The sequence below is a fragment of the Narcine bancroftii genome, chromosome 13, assembly GCF_036971445.1.
Source record: "Narcine bancroftii isolate sNarBan1 chromosome 13, sNarBan1.hap1, whole genome shotgun sequence".
In the NCBI taxonomy this organism is placed as follows: Eukaryota; Metazoa; Chordata; class Chondrichthyes; order Torpediniformes; family Narcinidae; genus Narcine; species Narcine bancroftii.
In genome coordinates this window covers 15,334,269-15,354,135 of record NC_091481.1, presented here as the reverse complement: position 1 = coordinate 15,354,135, position 19,867 = coordinate 15,334,269, and the positions used below count along the sequence as shown (strand labels likewise).

General features: G+C 40.4%; 1 protein-coding gene across 7 annotated transcripts in view; it reads right to left on the bottom strand.

The window, feature by feature from the left end:
- orc5 (origin recognition complex, subunit 5) overlaps positions 1-19,867 on the bottom strand; it is a 65,321-nt gene that overhangs the window by 19,910 nt on the left and 25,544 nt on the right. For 6 of the 7 annotated variants that reach the window (XM_069907564.1, XM_069907566.1, XM_069907565.1 and 3 more), the window contains exons 9-13: positions 18,603-18,693; positions 14,824-14,876; positions 13,989-14,101; positions 12,095-12,142; positions 7,961-8,071 (exon numbers count right to left, since the gene is read on the bottom strand). In XM_069907564.1, the coding sequence (XP_069763665.1) occupies positions 7,961-8,071; positions 12,095-12,142; positions 13,989-14,101; positions 14,824-14,876; positions 18,603-18,693 (416 nt within the window). The remainder of the gene's footprint in view (positions 1-7,960; positions 8,072-12,094; positions 12,143-13,988; positions 14,102-14,823; positions 14,877-18,602; positions 18,694-19,867) is intronic. The other variant, XM_069907567.1, reaches the window with a different exon arrangement.

Below are 19,867 nucleotides of genomic sequence, written 5' to 3'. Positions count from 1 at the left end.
TTGATGTGTCCTCTCAACCAAGTACTATGAAATAATGTACTGCAGAGATGAAAAGGGTGCTCTGGAAATATCATATATTTACTTTCTAGATACCAGCGAAAGTACATCATATAAGTACATGTTTAGAAATAGACAAGGCTACAAACTGAGAAAATTCAGAAAATAAAAAGCAAGAATTTTATTATGGAAGATATGGATAGATTTGTTGGAACTCATGATTAATAGTCAAAAGCAACTCAAAATGAGTACAACAATTAATAAGAGGAACTTGTAGCTTTGGGAACCCAAGATTGTTAATGCAATGGCTGGATCATATACTTGTGTTTCAACTTTAATTTTTTTTAAAATAAAATGTAGACATGCAGCACATAAGTAACAGGCCATTTCAGCCCATAAGTCCATGCTGCCCCCTGGCACGTTTCGAGCGGTGGGATGAAACTGTAGTCCCCAGGGAAAACCCATGTAGATAAGGGGACAACATACAAGCTCCTAACAGACAGCGCAGGATTTGAACCCCACTCCCAATTGCTGGCGCTGTAAAGGCGATGTGCTAAACCGCTTCGCCAAGCGTTCCACCCAAATGTCATTTACTTTAGTTCTAATGTTAAGCAATTGATTGTGCATTTTCATGTTGGAATAAAGCAATAATACAGTACAACTCTTGATTATCCGAAATAGTCGGGACTGGGCCTATAATTGGATAAACGTTTTTTTTCCAGAGAATTGGCCATTTTTCAAAACCAGCCCAATGGCAACAGCAAATCACTTGTATCAACGTTTAACAAACACAGGGGAAAGCTTTCTAAGCAAAAATAATATTTAATTCTCACCAAAAAATAAGCTGGCCCCCGCCGATTACCAAGACCTTCCAATCGCAGCTGATCCCCACAAGCACACAGAGCTGCCGCTGATCCCTGGGGAAGCTTCCCAGGCCAGTGGAAAACTCACTGGTGAGTCAGTTGGCTCCGGTCTCCCTGGTCACTGGAGCTCCTACAGTCTCTGACTCCTCCCCTGCTCGGCCTACCGCACATGCACACCATGTTCAGGGAGTTCGGGGTGCGAGTGTGGTAGTTGGCTGAGGTGATGGTTCGGAGTCGGTGTTGGGGAGCTCCACTGTGGCGAAAGAGGGGAGGGGACACCACCAAACCAGAGGTCCCATTCCTGCCTAGGAGTTCACTCTTCTTGATAATTCTGGGACAAGGGATTCTTCTGATCATTTGCAGAGAGGGAGAGTTGGAGAGCTGGGAGGTCAGTTCAGCTCAGAAAAAAGATTTGGATAAATGAGGATTTCTGATTTGTTTTCAGATATCCTCATTTATCTGAAATTTAAATTTTTTTTTGATAAATGAGAATTTTGGATAATGAGAGTCTTACTGTATGTATACATTATTGGCATGGTTAGCACAATGCTGTTACAACGCCAGTGACCCAGGTTTGAATCCAGTGCCATCTGAGGAGTTTGTACGTTCTTACCATGTCTGCATGGTTTCCTACCATCCTTCAAAAATGTACAGGGTTGGAGATCAATTGGGATACTTGGGTGGCATGGGCTTGTGGGCCAGAAGGGCCTGTTACCATGCTGTATGCCCAAATTAAAAATGAAGTAACATAATTGATATCAGTATTTAAATGTTTAATTCTCACCAAAACCCTTACCCTAATGAGTTAAAAGAAAATATGTAAATGTGTACTAAATCAGCAGGCTTTGTACCAAGGGAAATATTTTGAATAACAATTCAAGAGAGTCACCTGAAAAATACTTTAAATTTGCTGAGCTACAAGACTTCATCTATAAATTTACAGCTCAATTTAACAAAAAGGTTAAGACAATTTTGTTAAAACCAAATGGCTTGGTTCTGATGATCATGGATACAAAAATCAAACAATGTTTTGCTAATGTAATGAAAAAAATTAAACATTTAGATTTGGAAGATAGTAAAAGGCACACAGCAATGCTGGAGAAACTCAGCTGGTCTTGCAGCATCCATAGGAGGTAAAGATATGTTTTGGGCCTGAGCCCTTCTTCAAGATACAAGCAACAAAAAAAAACCAAAGTCATCTGAATAAAGACTGAAGAATGGCAGGGGGGAGGAGTGCAGACCAACAGTCAAAATATGTTAATTGGATAAGAGGAATGGTGAGAATTGATTTTGGCTCTGTCAAAAGAGACAGAGGGAAAGGGGAAGAGAGAGAGAGCGAAAGACGGGAAAGGCAACAGGGGAAGGGGGGGGATCTTTTTTTAAATTTTTAAAATTTTCACACTATGAACCATACTGACCAAAATACACACAAACATTTCCCTCTTGAATATACACAGTGTCATTTTCTCCCCTTTTTCCCCCTCCCTTCCCTCTCTCCTTCACTGCCCCCACCCACTCAACGTTCAACCTATATGATACATTAAACCCATTAAATAATGTCATCACAAAGAAATTTGTGTCTTCTACTTTTACAAACTGGGTCAGTTAATTTCGTTGTCTTCTTCTGTGGAGGTCCGCAGTAGGACTTCTCTGTTGTGTTCCATGTACAGTTCCTAAATTTGTTCGAGTACTGTGATGTTATTTCTTAAATTATGTTATTTTTTTCTAATGGAATACATTTATTCATTTCTATGTACCATTGCTGTATTCTCAGGCTATCTTCTAATTTCCAGGTTGACATAATACATTTTTTTGCTACAGCTAAGGCTATCATAATAAATCTTTTTTGTGCTCCATCCAAATCGAATTCAAGTTCTTTACTTCTTGTATTACTTAGAAGAAAGATCTCTGGATTTTTTGGTATGTTGCTTTTTGTGATTTTATTTAATACCTGGTTTAAATTTTCCCAAAATTTTTCCACTTTCTTGCATGCCCAAATTGCATGTACTGTTGTTCCCATTTCCTTCTTACAATGAAAACATCTGTCTGATACGGTTGGGTCCTATTTATTTAACTTTTGGGGAGTGGTGTATAGCCTGTGTAACCAATTATATTGTATCATGAGTAACCTCGTGTTTATTGTATTTCTCATAGTTCCGGAGCATAGCTTTTCCCATGCTTCATTCTTTATCTTTATGTTTAGATCTTGTTCCCATCTTTGTTTGGGTTTACAGCTTGTTTCCTCGTTCTCTTTCTCTTGCAGTTTGATGTACATGTCTGTTATAAATCTTTTAATTACCATTGTGTCTGTAATCACATATTCAAAATTGCTTCCTTCTGGTAAGGTGGGGAGGGGAAATCTTGATGGAAACCAGAGAAGATGATGTTAATGCCATTTGGATGGATATAGAAGACAATTCCTTGGTTACAATTGACTTCCAAAACTGATTGATATTGAAATCTGCCAATGAAGTAAATTGTCAAGGAGCCCACAGTATCGTGGAAACTGCCAATCAAGAACAATAAACTGATGCCAATTTTTAATTAATGGAGACACGCTCCAATTAAATCCTCAATCTTAGATTGCATTGTGTAGTTCTAGAGCACCAAAAACTGGTTGGTACCTTTAAAATGGCTATTGCTGACTGAAATGGAGGTAAAACATAAGAAACTTCTTTACAGATGGGCTTTTGGTCTCCTTTTCAGTTGAAGATCATTTGCAGCACATGTACTCAATTGAGAATATGTAACTCTTGGAAACAACATTAATTGTAACTTTGGGAAATAAACATAATTTTTCAACAAAGTAGCAAGGTTCCAGCAAGATGAAAATAAACTGGGTATGATAGAAAAATAGTTATTAAAACTGAGTGAAACATTTTTCAATAAAACCATCTGTCATGTATCAGAAATATTTTTTAACAGTGACGAAGAATGTTGTAAAATTAAAATATTTTTGCTTCATGCACTAGGTCCATTACAAAGCTCATGATGGACATAAACTGCTGGGCGACATGGGATAAAGGAAAGGAAAATGGAATGGATTGGTTTGCTGCTGGGAAACTGACCTTCATCAGTACCACACCAAAAAAACCCTGTGTATTTAGAAATTCGCACTGATAATATTATGTGAGATATGAAATTATAGTAACAATGCAAACAACAGAATTATTAGCACCAGAGATGGCAGAATTGGGGAAAATAGTGAGCAATTAAAGCCAGCATTTTTAAATATATTAAATTAATATTTTAAGTTTAGTTAAAATAAATGTGATGGACTGTGACACCTAGTGGAGTGAATACCAAACAAAAAAGATGAAAATTGAATACAGGGGCTGCATGAGGTGATTTGCGTTTATTGAGGAAGCAATAGGGTAATTTCCTGCATGATTTAAAGCACAAATCATCAATAAATTGCAAATCCATTCAACATTCATATCTCCTTAAATCTCATAAAGCCAATATTTTTAAACAACAAGCTCTTTTCAATACAAGTAGCACAGCGTCTAGAACAAGGTTCATCCAATAACCACAAACAGGTCATAAAGCTGTTGTCGGAGAACAAAGCAACTACATTTTAATTCTTAACCTTCAATAGTCTCAGGCACAATATTACTATTCCTGTCCCCTTTTAGAGTGCATAAAAATGATCTTTCAACCCCAATTTGTCACCCCAGCCCACTGATTTTCAGTCCTTGCTAAATCTCAACCACTCTCCGGCTGGCTCTATACCTCAGTCGGTATTTTGTTTCAATACTGGTTCCATTCCAGTCTGGATTAATTGCTGGTGGGTTTATTCACATTTCCAGTTTGCTCTTACTTCTAAAAATATGCACCATTCAACAGAACCAGAATGATTGCTTTCAAATGCACAGATTAAGATATTCTTATTGTCAATGGTGATGAAATATAATTTTTCACAATAAATACATTAAACAACTGGAGAAATCAGGAAAGAATAACTACGTTTAACAGGAAAGATGCTGCAGGTACTCATTTATTTCCAAGAATAACATAGTTCAGGTCAAACTAATTTACCCCAATGCTTTTGAAATGCACAAGAACATGAATCGTGATTTCAAAATGTAACCCATAAAGATGGCCAATTTTGAGGGGATCAAATTTCAAGTCAGTAGAAATACACACACAGTGAAATAAAGTGGAAATTGTAATCTAATCTTTGAAAACTTGTTTTTAAATATCTGCACTCTAAATAATCAACTGAGAATCTTTTTCAGTGACTTTTCAGAAAGGGGTTTTTGTACACGGTGATGAAGATAAAAAGATTGGAGCAAATGGTAGCATTGAAAATATTTATATAGTAACCATTCCAGATGGCAGATTACTGTATTTAATTATGGAAAATTTACTGCAGTTAATCACACATTTTTACAGTGAGCGTATTCCCAAAGTCATTGTCTGGATTGCTCACCGACAAAATTTCTTTCCAAATCTGCTGTTGACAGTGTAACTGTGCAAATGTTAGCACAATGCTGCCTCCCAGTGTCACAAATGGGTAATAAAATAGATAAACAAAATATTTTAAAGCAGCTGTTGGGAAGAAGTTTTACAAGGAGTACACCCTCACGAAGATGGAAAATAGGAGCAGGAAAGGGATACCGAGCCACTCAACAAGACACTACTATTGAATAAAATTATGACCTTTAAAATGTAACCTACATGATATACTTCAACTTTTGTCAGCTAGAAGGCAAACAAAGAGTCGTCAAGAACATTGCCTGGCACCCTTAATGACAGATGAAAGAGAAGCTGAAGAGAATCCCTTCAGAGACACTGAGTGTCCATGGATTCCCCTCCACTGCTCTGACAGAATTTGCAATTGCACAGACTTCAGCTCAAACCATCAGCAACCCGAGCTCCAGATCCAATCAGAAAGCCTTCAACGGCCGAGGCCCTTCAGGAGCACTTCTTGCCCTCAGCACTCTCTCAAATCCCGGTTATGATACCTGATTCCCATGAGCCAATCTCCAGTACCTGCAGCCTGTGCGGGTGTTTCAGCTGCTAAGCCCTTTGCTAGTCCACTATCATGGCCACTTCCCTGATGGGGGGGGGGGGGGGGTTATCTCCTATGATTCTCCTACTCAAAGGGAAGGAGGTGGGGGGGGGGGGTTTCAAAATTTCTGGTGCCTTACACCTGTCCACTACTTCCCTTCTTCTCTCCTCCTCCTCCTCCCCCTCCCCCCCAAGTCCACAACCAGTTGGGGTACTCTGCTCAGCACAGGCACCACCATCATGGGCACAGACCTCCGTGGTTGCAGGATTTAAAAAAAATGACAGCTCCTTTAACAAGCCATTTAAAGCCTGTGTGGTATCATTGGCATTAAGACTGGATGCTAGGACCCTGTGATGTGCGTCTGCTCCCTACTCTCCTGGGTCCGCACAAGCAGCAACACTGCCGTAACAGTGTTTTGTGCATGGAATATCAACTTGTCAATACACAGTTATCCAGAGCATCAATCTTAAGACAGTCCGTGACCAACTTAAAATCTTTTACATTGGAACTCTCCATGCCAGGTCCCAAAGACCTATCTGATACTATCAAATCCACATTCTGGCCAACAACTGGTAACATTTTGTCAATGCCCTAGGAACATTCAAAAATCTTCCTGCTGCACTCATTTGAAGAGAATAAACTTTAGCTTGTCTTAAATGGGAAACACTTATTTTTGAGCAGTGATCCATGGCTCGAGATTCTCCACATCTGTCTCTCACTGCCAACCAATCCAAGCGAAACCTTGTAGGTTCACTCATTCCTTTCAAGACAACCTGCACTCTCCAGCTATCAGCCCAGTGAACACGGTGTAAACTGCTCTCAACATATTTATATTTTTCCTTCAACAACAAATAGCTAAAACAGAACTTCAGGTCTATTCTCAGTGTCCTATAAAACTGCAGTGTAAATTCCCCCATTTGTTTTAATTTTCCCATTGCAATAAACAGAAATGTTCCAATATCCTCCTATTCACTTCCTGTACTACATTCTAGCATTTCGCACCTCCTGCATTACCTGGGCAATCTGTGCCCTTCGTGTCTAAATATTCTGAACAAAATGAATAACCACATATTCCCCACAATGATCCTGATTTGCCACTAATTTAATCATCTATATCCTTTTCTGGCCTGTGCAAAGGAGTTAAGGAGTGGGCAAAGGAGTTAAGGGTTATGGGGATAAGGCTGGAAAGGGGTACTGATGGTAGTGATCAGCCATGATCTGTAAAATGGCGGTGCTGGCTCGACGGGCCGAAGGGCCTACTCCAGCTCCTATTGTCTATTGTCTCTTCACAACTTATTTTCCTCCCTCTCTTTGTACTGAGTAAGAATGCTCATTTAACAAGCAGAGATGGATGACAAGAGTCGGACGTCCATGGATCAGGAGATTAATGAGACAAAGGCAACTGTTCTTCTTACAATGACCCTAATGAGACTATTAATAATGCTCTATGTATTCAATGCCATCAGCTCTAAGGGTGGATGAATTAATTTAATTCTAAAGCCAAGTTTCTTTTGGCTGAGTACCAAGTTTAATCTCAGATACACAGATTTGGATTATGTGAAATTATAAAGACAAATTTGGAATAATGAACCAAGGACTTTTCAACAAATAAAGCTTTTAGTGTCCTTAGAAAAGGACTTTTCTGTCAAGAGGTGCAGTACAGTAGAAAAGTCATCTTGAGGGACCACACAAAGCCCACAGTCCCAAGAACTTCTGTGTATTTGTTATATTTTTAAGATAACTCACTGTAGAAAAGTGCTTAAATTTGACAAATAAAAGGCAGACCTCATGAATAATAGTTTTCAGAGACTATTAGCTTCAAGATCATGGATTCGACAAATGTGAAAAATGCAGACACAAGGAAATGTTTTGTGCCATTTTAATCAGTTTCCATCTCCAGATTATGACCCATTAATCTTCAGTTCAACCTTTTCAACACCCAAACTCAGAACTTTCTGAATATCTTTGACCTGAAATATTACCTTTATTGATCTATCCACATCTGCTGCCTTGGATGCTGTCTATATCCAGCATTTCCTTCATTTCAAAATTTTTCCCAGTGGAACTGATCATATTCCAGACTCACCTGACAAAAAATGTTTGCGCTGGGAGTTACTCTACTGTCAATAATGCTGTAGAAGATGGCCAACAACCTATCCAGTGGGAATGGTTTTGGGCCAAGGAGATGATTGCTGATCTGTAAGAGAAAAATAGACTGTTTATTAACATCTAGCGACAATGTGTTTCCAAGTAGATTGTGAACAGTTCCCCATTAATGTCATTTACTTTAAACTATGCTGTTGAATGCTTTGAAAAGATTACTGTTGTTAACAGGTTCAATAATGCCAATCCTGAATGGTGGCTGAAATTTGCATTGGAGACTGGTATGGATCTGATCACCAAGCCAAAACTATTAGCTGTTCTCCCTCACATTTTGCTTTTATAAAATATCATAAATATTGAATAATAGCCCATGCCTAAAAAAAATTTCTTAAATTCCAGACTGAAAAAAAAACTTCAATAATTACATGGTACTTAAGAATTTGATCATCTGTCTCCATTTCCATGACAGCCTCCAGATGCCAAAACCAAAGTCCAAATTTGGCAATTTTGATTCTGCCTAATGAAAAAGAACACTCCTGAAGGAGAGGATTCAATATTCTAATCTGCATATGTATTATATACAGGAAAAGGAGTGTTTCTGTTGACAATGCAGAGAATGAATGATGCAAAGGAAGTGGGCAAAGGCAAGATTAATCAGGGGAAATCTCCAAATATTCCTGCAAATGATCAAGTCATAAATAACACATTGCCAAAGCCTCTCCAGACTGTAGAAATGAAACAGCTTACAAGGAGTAGAATTTACACACACACACACAATTGAACTCTGGACATTGGGTACCAACCCACAAGCTATTTTAATAAAAATTATCAGAAAATTCATATACAAAATAACCCACAAGCCTCAAGCCAGAGTCTTGTAGAATCCAAGATCAGTTTTAATATTTATAGCTGTAGGTCTATGCATCAAAATGATAAATTACTGCATCCAAAGCAGTATTCATTAGTGCCAATAAACCACAAGGAAGACACTAATACACAAGATTGATTTTTTTTAAATAAATGGAGTTAGAGAGTACTCCAATAATAGACAAAAAGATGGGATTATTGGATCAACTACGGTTGCTGCTTTACAAAGCCAGCAAAATGGATTGTCCAAATGTTCTCCTTCTGTGGTTAAGTATCTCTGGCTTGGAATTTGCAGTCCTGACAGGAAAATCATTTCAGGCCACAGATGAAGCTTGCATCGTGGAATATCGGAAGGATGCATATTGGACTGGAGAGAGTGCAGAGGAAATTCATGAGAATGTTGCCTAGGATGGAGCATTTCACAACAAGGAGAGAATGGATAGGTCCTCTGCTAACCTGTCCTTGCCGAACCATATCATTCCACCAAACAAAAAATCTGCAATGAAACCCTGGAAAACTTGGATTTCTTGCCATACCATGGGCATTACCTCAGTAATGACAGACACTGTTCAGGAGAAGCACACAAAATAAGCTTCCAGTGATTCATGATTATTCTGTGAAGCCTCAGACCCATTGGGGTCAGAGGAAGTGAAATCTAACAACGGGGGAGATCCTTCAGCTGTTTCATCAATTATTAAAGAGGATTCAGTGCTCAATTTCATTTGTATCTCCTCAGAAAATGAAACAACCTGAAGAAATTATCGTAGTTGAAGAAAAGGAGTCTTACAATTTGGTGATGCAAAAAAAAAAGCAAGGTCACAGGCAGGAGAGTGGTAGCAATCAGAGTTCCAGAAAACAGAATAGGGACCGGAACCCAGGCAGGAGATCGTGACTTAACCATAATACAGTGATACATAACTTGTGTATGGAGGGACTTATTATTGTCCAAATCACAACAAAAAGGCCATTCAAAGAAACTTCATTTTCAAAAACAAAATGATAACTATTCAATCTTTCCTCATTGAGATCAAACATGCAAGTCAAGATGAATGGATTTCAACCCATATCCATTCTTATTAGCAACTATATGCATGTACATTGCCTACTTCTATTAAAGTTACATTTCTTGGGGATGTTTGGAAAAAGCATGTGGTAGGGAAGATCATTTTAAAAATCTGTGCCTCTACCTGCTCTTAAACAAATGCCAGTTAAAATTGTTTTTATTAATTAGACATATAGCACTGTAACAGGCCAATTCAGCCCTATGTGTCCTTGCTGCCCAAAATACACCCCATTAACCTACACCGCAGTATGATTTTGAAGGGTGAGAGGAAACCAGAGCCCCCGGAGAAAACCCACACAGACACATGGAGAACGTACAAAATCCCTACAGACAGCATGGGATTCGAACTCAGGTCCGGCCCCGTTCGCGGTCAAGTCGTTACGCTAACTGCTACACCAACCATGCCACCCAAACTTAGCAGAAACCATTACAAGTCACTGTACACATTTTGAAATGGGACATGTATAGTGATGAGAGCTGCTTATTCCAATTTTATTGAAGTTACCAAGTGGTGAAGAACACGTCTACTGAGCCTTCAGTTAAAATGATTCCATCCTGTGGTCCAGGGAGGAGCTTCTTAACTTTGAGTGGAGGCAGCAAGCAAAACACAACTCCACCAAATTCAAGTTCTCTTCGAATTTAGAAATCATCCTGAACTGGAGACATAATTGTTGATCCTTCATTTCTGTTGGATTAAAATCTACCCCTTTTATCTTCATCATGCCAACTGTAGCAATTCAAGACAGCCTTTCAACAGCAACTACTCTAAGGCAACAAGTCTTGCCATTAATTTCATGAATGATTAAGTCAAGTTTATTGTTATCTGAATGCACAAGTAACAGCGTTCTCCGGTCCTTGATGCAAAGCATACAGACAACCAGCCAGATATAACACACACACACAGACAAACAATGCACATGCAGGACAAGTATTCATAAATACATATAAATAAATAAATATTGCTTTGTAAATAGGAGAGTCTCCAATGGTTAGTGTGAGCAGTTCCTTTGGTCGTTCAGCAATAATGTAAAAATAATGCAAAATAAAACAATTAATTAGGTATACCAGAAAATCCTGTTATTTTGCTTTGCACCAAATTCAAAGAAAGTTGGTGGCTCAAGTTATTCAAATGATCATAATGCAATGCTAAAAAAAACCATATTGTTTCTCAATAACTGAAAGTTACTTCTTAGTACCCATGGAATTAACCCAGTGCAATTCCTGTTGGTAGCATTTCCAAGCTTAATCCCAATTAACAAAATTAGATGAAACATCAGAATAATTCAGTCCAGTAGATTCTGCTACATCACTGTTCATTAGATTTTCAACCATCATTCTCACAGCCAGAATGATTCACATTCCAGTTGTGAATTTACCAAAACTTCAGCATACTTTGCATGAAGGTAGTGGTAATGGTGGGTACTGCTCAGTAAGTTTTTAATTTAGAAACATAGAAGATAGGAGCAGGAGTAGGTCATTCGACCCTTTGAGCCTGCTCCGCCATTCAACGAGATCATGGCTGATCTTAAAGTTCAGTACAGATTGTGAAATATTTTCCTTTGGTTGCAGGTTCCAATGCACTGAATTAATTAAGATGGAAACTGGAGACGGTCTTTTGCCAGTTATGATTCAATGTGGAATTTCTTTCACCAGTGGCAATCAAAATCTCACACATTATTCCAAACTCATCACCCCACTTCAAGGTTTTCACTAACCCTAAATTGATCGACAGTATCAGTGAAGCATTGGTAGTTGAAGACATTTGTCACAGAAAACCTGGCTGAACTGAGCAGTTGCGCTTAATCACAACAACCTCAAACACCTACAGGCAATGATCTGAAGCTGTTAATTAAAGTATTCTCTCCAATTTGATCAGGCAAGAGAATGTCATTTAAATTGAGATTCACAAGTTCAACATGCAGTCAATGCAGGTTATTGTTCTAGTTACCGACTTGTGCAGTTTTTTTTTTAAACGTCTATAGCTCTCATGATAGGACTAAGCAGGTAAGTCTTTTTTTTCCCCCTTTTATATCCAATATTCACATTTTTTGTAAAGAGTACTGGTGGATTTACCTTCATTATTAAAGGAAGTATTATTACAGCTCTGTGCATCTTTGGGTGCAAGTCCCTCAAAATAACATTGAGTATCTGTTGACCAAGTAACTTCAACATTCAATATTAACTCACTTTTTCATGTTTCTTCAAAAATGAAGTTTTCTTTATTTTCCCATGATGCTGCAACAAAAAAAAAAAAGCATTGGGTTTATCAGTAATGTTCTCAAAGTTATCAGAAATAAAAAATACAAAAAGCTGGAGATCAGCAAGTCAAAAGTGTCCTTCATGTAGCAAAGGTAAAAATACACAACCAACATTTTGGGCTTCAGCCCTTCCTCAAAGTAAGGGAGGATGCCGGCAGGCGTCCAAACAAAAAGATTGGGGAGGGGGGGTGGTGGGAAAGGCAGGAGATGATAGGTGGAGGGTGGGGACAGCAGCAATGAGGGGGAAAGGAAGGATGGCTGGGTGGTTAACAGGGAAGGGAGGGAAGAACTGGAAGGGGGGAGGGGAAAGAAAAGGCAACCAAGTTTCGCAGAAAGCAGAGAAGTCAATGATAAGGCCGTCTGGCTGGAGAGTGCCCAGATGGAAAATAAGGTGTTGTTCCTCCAATCTGCAGGTGGTCAGGTTAGGATAGATCACAAGGTCATGGACAGACATGTAATCCACATTTTATTATGATCATGGCAGACCTCAGTACCACATTAATACCTTAACTCAGGGGGGGTCAAACTCAAATTCACGGAGGGCCAAAATTAAAAACTTGGACTAAGTCGAGGGCCGAACTAAATATTTATTGAAAATTTTCAACAACATCTGCATGTTTTCTCTTCTTTCAACATATGTAATGTTAAACTTTTTCTTATTAAAATAAATGTTCAATAATAGTTTTGGATAAACTCTTTCATTGTCATTGTCACTGGCCCATTTCCTTTAGCGTCTGAAACCGTGCACATGATGAGTCAATGAGGGATGATTAAAGCAGTGGTCTTCAAATTTTTTCTTCCCACCCACAGACCACCTTAAGCAATCCCTTACTAATCACAGAGCACCAATGGCACAGGGACGCGAGTGGAAAGAAAAAGGTTGAAAACTGTTGTATTGTGGTAACTCCACATGTGATTAGGTTAATTGTTAGGCAAGTGGTCAGAGAAGGACCCCCCCACCCACCCCAAGAAAGGCTTAAATCACAGGAACAAAATAAGCTTCCATCTCACTGCTCCCAATCTTACACACAGTCCTGATGTGGAATGTGGGGTCACAGCTCCACGTTCACCCAAGTTCAGGTGCTGTCTGTGTGGAGTTTGTACGCTCTCCCCTTGTCTTAGACCAACAGGACGGTCGCCTGACGAAGGCACCCGAACCCCCTGTTGAAACGCCGGCGTCCGGGGCGGTGGAGGAATTGGCTGAGAAGAGCGCGTTGCTCCCACCCCCCTCCCCCCTGGAGAGGGATTAAACTGCGATCTCACAGCGCCGGGCTCGTCTCCAACAAAAGAGCGGGAGGCAGGGTCCACCACGCACGGAACGAGGGGGAAGGCATCGCCAACGAGACGTTCGGTCCGGCATCGCCGCTGAAGCGCAGACCCAGCGAGGATGGTCCCCAACTCCAGCCGCGTCTGTGTGTCCGGGAGCCGGGCGGGCTGAGTGCGGCGCTCCGATCCCCGGGATTCGGGACTCTGAGATCCCTCCACACCTCCGGCGTCTTCATTTTCACCTTCAGTGTGCATGCGCTATACTGGCGCGGCGGCCAGCGGGCCAACTCTAATATATATTTAATATGATCTTGCGGGCCAAATATAGTTAAATTGCGGGCCAAATTTGGCCCGCGGGCCAGAGTTTGACATGTATGCCTTAACTGCTCAATTCGATTAACTAAAAATCTTTCAAAATAATTCAATCCATTAAAACCTGTTAATTACACCACCAAAACAGAACTTTCCATTACCCATAGCATATAGTGTGATTTTTTTTTTTTACATTTTACAAGATTTAATCTTAATTCGGGGTTAAATTTTAAAAAGAAAATTACCTTCAAGAAAAATCTTTTGTCAGTTCGAGCAGGATTGTAAGAAGAAAGATAAGCAGCAATCAACAGGAATTTGGAGTAATAGGGAAGGTCAACATGAGCATGAGCAGAAAGCCCTAAGCATGAAAAGAAAAAAAAATTCAAGTTCTACAGATCAACATTTTGTGGATAAAGTATCATACTTGCAGTAGCAGCACAGGTGTACAGTGGCAACAAATGACCACATGGAAAAGTTAGAAAAAATACCAATAGTTTTTTTTTGTACTTTGTATTTTACCTGAAAAATGTTTCATTGGTAAACTATCAAAATTTCCCTGTTTATTCTCCTTAAATTTGAATTTTAAAACTTCTGTCTGAGAATCCAAACTGACCCAATCCACAAGCAGTCCAGATTTTGGAACTTTCACTGTACTTTGTTCTAATGTTATCTTTAATTCTTCTTTGTAGATTTTTTTTTAATCCTTTTTCCTGCTTTCTTTGTGTTCAGCAAATGGTGTATATTATGTATTTTTTTAATAAATTCACTGAAGAATAAACATTTTATGGCATTGTGTTTTAAGAACTACTTTAGCAACCAGGGGTGGACCAGAAAACATAGAACAAGTCATCAAATGAGAAAACCAGGAATACAACAGAGCAACCCAGTAGATTGGCTTGCGAATTAGATGCAGAGTGGCACGAAATTTTAATGCTGACAATAGGTGAGAGAGATTTTAAAAATACTACACAAACGTAACCGAGACAGGATTATTATGTAATCAACAAATAATACTTTATTTGCATTTCGTACATTCCGATCAGCAGATTCTCCTTGCCAATCTGATTAAGGCTGTATTACCTTTTAGGTGGCGACGGTCTTCATTTTCCTGCTGCAGCCTCTCCCATTGAGAACTGAAAGACAAGGTAACATTTAATATTAACATTAATTTGGTTTTGGTGAAACATAGAATCAAGCCAGCCAATAGTTTCATTATCTGATTTCTTACAAAGGTATTACAATTAAATTCTCATTAAAATAATTCTACAACTTTTTTGGTGAATGGATCAAGTCACTGAGTATGCCACAAATGTGAAAATCAAGAGGAGGAGGTTAGGACCCATCAGGGATGTAAGTGGAGCATGTGTCTGGCATCATTTAGAAAGGTATAATCTGATTCTCAGCATTGCTTAGTCAAGGGAAAGCAGTGTCTCACAAGCCTAATTGAATTCTTTGATGGCAGACTAGTGGATGTACTATTCAGTAAGGTATTTGATAAAGGTTCCCCATGCAAGACTCATTCAGAAAACAAGTAGGTAAGGAACTGAAGGCAACTTTACTTTGTGGATACAGAATTGACTTGCCCAGAGAAGGCAGAGGGTATTGTAAATGGTTCATATTCTGCATGGAGGTCAATGATCAGTGTTGTTCCACAGGGATCTCTTCTTTGGCTTGGCTTCGCGGACGAAGATTTATGGAGGGGTATGTCCACGTCTGCTGCAGGCTCGTTGGTGACTGACAATTCCGATGCAGGATAGGCAGGCACGGTTGCAGTGGTTCCAAGGGAAAATTGGTTGGTTGGGGTTGGGTGTTTCCTCCTTTGTCTTTTGTCAGTGAGGTGGGCTCTGTGGTCTTCTTCAAAGGAGGTTGCTGCCCGCCAAACTGTGAGGCGCCAAGATGCACGGTTGGAGGCAATTATCAGCCCACTGGTGGTGGTCAATGTGGCAGGCACCGAAATTTCTTTAAGCAGTCCTTGTACCTCTTCTTTGGTGCACCTCTGTCTCGGTGGCCAGTGGAGAGCTCGCCATAGAACACGATCTTGGGAAGGCGATGGTCCTCCATTCTGGAGACGTGACCCACCCAGCGCAGTTGGGTCTTCAGAATCGTGGATTCGATGCTTGCGGACTCTGCCAGCTCGAGTACTTCGATGTTGGTGATGAAGTCACTCCAATGAATGTTGAGGATGGAGCGGAGACAGCGCTGATGGAAGCATTCAAGGAGCCGTAGGTGATGCCGGTAGAGGACCCTTGATTCGGAGCCGAACAGGAGCGTGGGTATGACAACGACTCTGTACACCCTGATCTTTGTGTGTTTCTTCAGGTGGTTGTTTTTCCAGACTCTTTTGATTAGTCTTCCAAAGGCGCTATTTACCTTGGCGAGTCTGTTGTCTATCTCATTGTCAATCCTGGCATCAGATGAAATAGTGCAGCCGAGGTAGGAAAACTGGTTGACCGTTTTGAGTTCTGAGTGCCTGATGGAGATGTGGGCAAAGAAGCAATCAGCCCACCAGGCTCACCTTGCAAAGCCTTCCTGGCCAGAGAAAAAAAACGAGCCTTTCATCTCGCATGCAGCCATCTTTAGCGCAAACTCCGGGAGATCCAAAATGAGTGGTGGACTAGCCTCGCCAAACGAACCCAGCTTAGCGCCGACATTGGCGACTTCAGGGGTTTTTAATGAGACACTAAAGGCTGTGTACGGCCCCTCACCCCAAGTCCAAAACCCTCTGCGCAGCTCAGACGGAAAAGTCCTCCTCAGCAACAAGATCTCCATCCTCAATCGATGGTCAGAACACTTCCAATCCCTTTTCAGTGCCAACCGCTCAGTCCAAGAATCCGCCCTGCTCCAGCTCCCTCAACAACCCTTGAGTCCAGAGCTGGATGAGGTCCTTATCCGCGAAAAAACATACAAGGCAATTGAACAACTGAAAAGTGGAAAGCAGCAGGTATGGATGGAATCCCCCCCAGAGGTCTGGAAGGCTGGCGGCAAAATTCTGCATACCAAACTGCATGAGTTTTTCATGCTCTGCTGGGACCAAGGAAAGCTGCCTCAGGACCTTCGTGATGCCATCATCATCACCCTGTGCAAAAACAAAGGCGAGAAATCAGACTGCTCAAACTACAGGGGAATCACGCTGCTCTCCATTGCAGGCAAAATCTTCGCTACGATTCTCCTTAATAGACTAATACCTAGTGTTGCCGAAAATGTCCTCACAGAATCAGTGTGGCTTTCACGCAAACAGAGGAACTACTGACATGGTCTTTGCCCTCAGACAGCTCCAAAAAAAGTGCAGAGAACAAAACAAAGGACTCTATATCACCTTTGTTGACCTCACCAAAGCCTTCGACACCGTGAGCAGGAAAGGGCTTTGGCAAATACTAGAGCACCTCGGATGCCCCCCCAAGTTCCTCAGCATGGTTATCCAACTGCACAAAAACCAACATCGGGTCAGAAACAGCAATGAGCTCTCCGAACCCTTCTCCATTGACAACGGTGTGAAGCAAGGCTGTGTCCTCGCACCAACCCCCTTTACTATCTTCTTCAGCATGATGCTGAAACAACCCATGAAAGACTTCAACAATGAAGACGCTGTTTACATCCGGTACCGCACGGATGGCAGTCTCTTCAATCTGAGGCGCCTGAAAGCTCACACCAAGACACAAGAGCAACTTGTCCCTGAACTACTCTTTGCAAACGATGCCACTTTAGTTGCCCGTTCAGAGCCAGCTCTCTAGAGCACGACGTCCTGTTTTGCAGAAACTGCCAAAATGTTTGGCCTGGAAGTTAGCCTGAAGAAAACTGAGGTTCTCCATCAGCCAGCTCCCCACCATGACTACCAGCCCCCCATCAGGGATCTATAATGGTTGTGATTTTTATAAGTGACCTGAATGAGGAAATGAAGGGGTGGTTGGTAATGATGACACGAAAGTGGCTGGTGTCAAAGGTAACCTGGAGGTTTGCCAAGAAATTACAAAAGGGACAGAGCTGGCTGAGAAGTGGCAGATGGAGTTTAACCCAGAGAAATGTGAGGTGATAATTTCAGTAGGTCAAATTTGAAGGCAGAATACAAAGTTAATGGGAGGATTCTGAGCAATTGACTCTGGATGCTTAGGGTCTGTGTCCATAGGACACTCAAAGCTGCTGCTCAGGTTGATGGTGTTGCTAAGAAGCCATACAGGCTGTGGCCTTCATTAAGAAAGGGATCGTGTTTGAGCTGAAAAGTAATGTTACAGCTAAACAAAACCTTGGTTAGATCCCATTTGGAATATGGTGTTCAGTTCTGATCACCTCACTATGCTGCCTGGATGAAAGTATGCCTTAAGAGAACTTAAGTGAATGTGATCTTTTCTGCTTAGGGCAATGGAGAATAAGGGGTGACCCAATAGAGATGTACAAGACGTTGAGTGGCTTTGATCATGTGAATGGCCAGAGGGCTTTTCTGGGGCTGAAATGGCTAACAACAGGTGGTGTAGTTTTCAAGTGACTGGGAGGAGAGGATGGAAGAGGCTAGTTCTTCAGAGTGGTGGGTGCATGGAATGTATTGCTCGTAGTGGTGGTGGAGTCAGTACAATAGGATGTTTTCAGACTATTTTATGGGTACATGGAGCAAAAGAAAATGGGAGGGTTATACAGTGGGGAATTCTGGGTAGTTGGCACAAGTGTGCAGGCCAAAGCACCTATATGGTGCTGCAAGATTTCTTTGTAAACTATTTTAGGCCTACAAGTTAACAAAACTGCAGTTCTGCACTCTTTAAAATCTAATTCCACTCTCATATCAGAAAACATCACATTCAAGCCCAAATGCACTGGAGCGGTGTCAAGAAAGTATTGCTGAATCTTTACTGTTTTATTCATCAGATTACCTTGAGATTTCTCGTAGATAAACAGTTTGCATCGCTTTTTTAAGATGAGGTTCAATATTTCTCCACAGCCGGCGAGTATCCTCTTCTCTCACTTAGTTGGGGTGTGGGTGGGGGGGGGGGGGGGGGGGTGGGGGTGGAAAAAGAGGTTTTGCAAACATTGTATCTACATTTTCATTTGTCCTGCATACTTCGATAATAACTCATCACTATATGTAGAAGCATTTGTAAAACAGCAGGGAGAAGCTCTGACAGCATCTTTTAAAACTTACATTAAACATAGGGAAATGGCTATAACCCCAAGATAATTTATTTTTCTCAAAAAACATGGTTGAAATTTCATGCATTTCCCTTATTGCTCCCAAAATCTGAGAAAAGCCCAAAAAAGTTCAGTCTATCTCATATCTGCATTAGTCTGTTTCATGTTTCCAGAGAACTGCATTTACAATAAATATTCTATTGGATATTAGATTATTAATAACTTTGGTATTCATTAATGAATTCAATGTAATCTTGCCATCAAATAGATATACCCACATATTACATTAAATATTTTTCATAAAATTACACCATACAGTCAACCACTTCAGTTGTGAGGTGGAGCAAAGATAACAAAAAAAAGGATAAACATCAATTACAAAGAGAGCACAGGGATAAGACTCAACTACAACATTGATATTATATTCATGTCATATAGAAAGAATAAAAATAATTGTTCAGGTTATTTTTTTTAAATCAAGTTGTTTAAACCATCAAGTATACTTCATCTTCCACATCAACCAAATCCAAAGAATTAGCTAGCCACTGAATCAAAATACACTAGACATATACATCTTTTATTATTGAAACAGCAAGTTACTTAACTGATTTACCTTGCAGTTCATTTTCCTTCACTTTTGACCAGGTGTACACCAAAAAAAAATAAACAAATCTATTTGGATTTAATTTTTTTCCATTAATCAAAAAAGAGCCATTTAACCAACAGTACCAAAGAATACAAATGGAAATATAATTAAGCACCAGACCTCAGATTCATTGTCAAGAGTACATACACATCACATACAACCCTGAAACTCCAGAGGTTTGTTAACTCAGCCTACGACATCACAAGCACCAGATTTCATTCCATTGAGGATATCTTCATGAACCGGTGTCTTAAAAATGCAGCCTCTATCCTCAAAGACCCCACCACCCAGGCCTGGCCTCTTCACCCTGCTTTTCTTTTTCTTTGGCTTGGCTTCGCGGACGAAGATTTATGGAGGGGTATG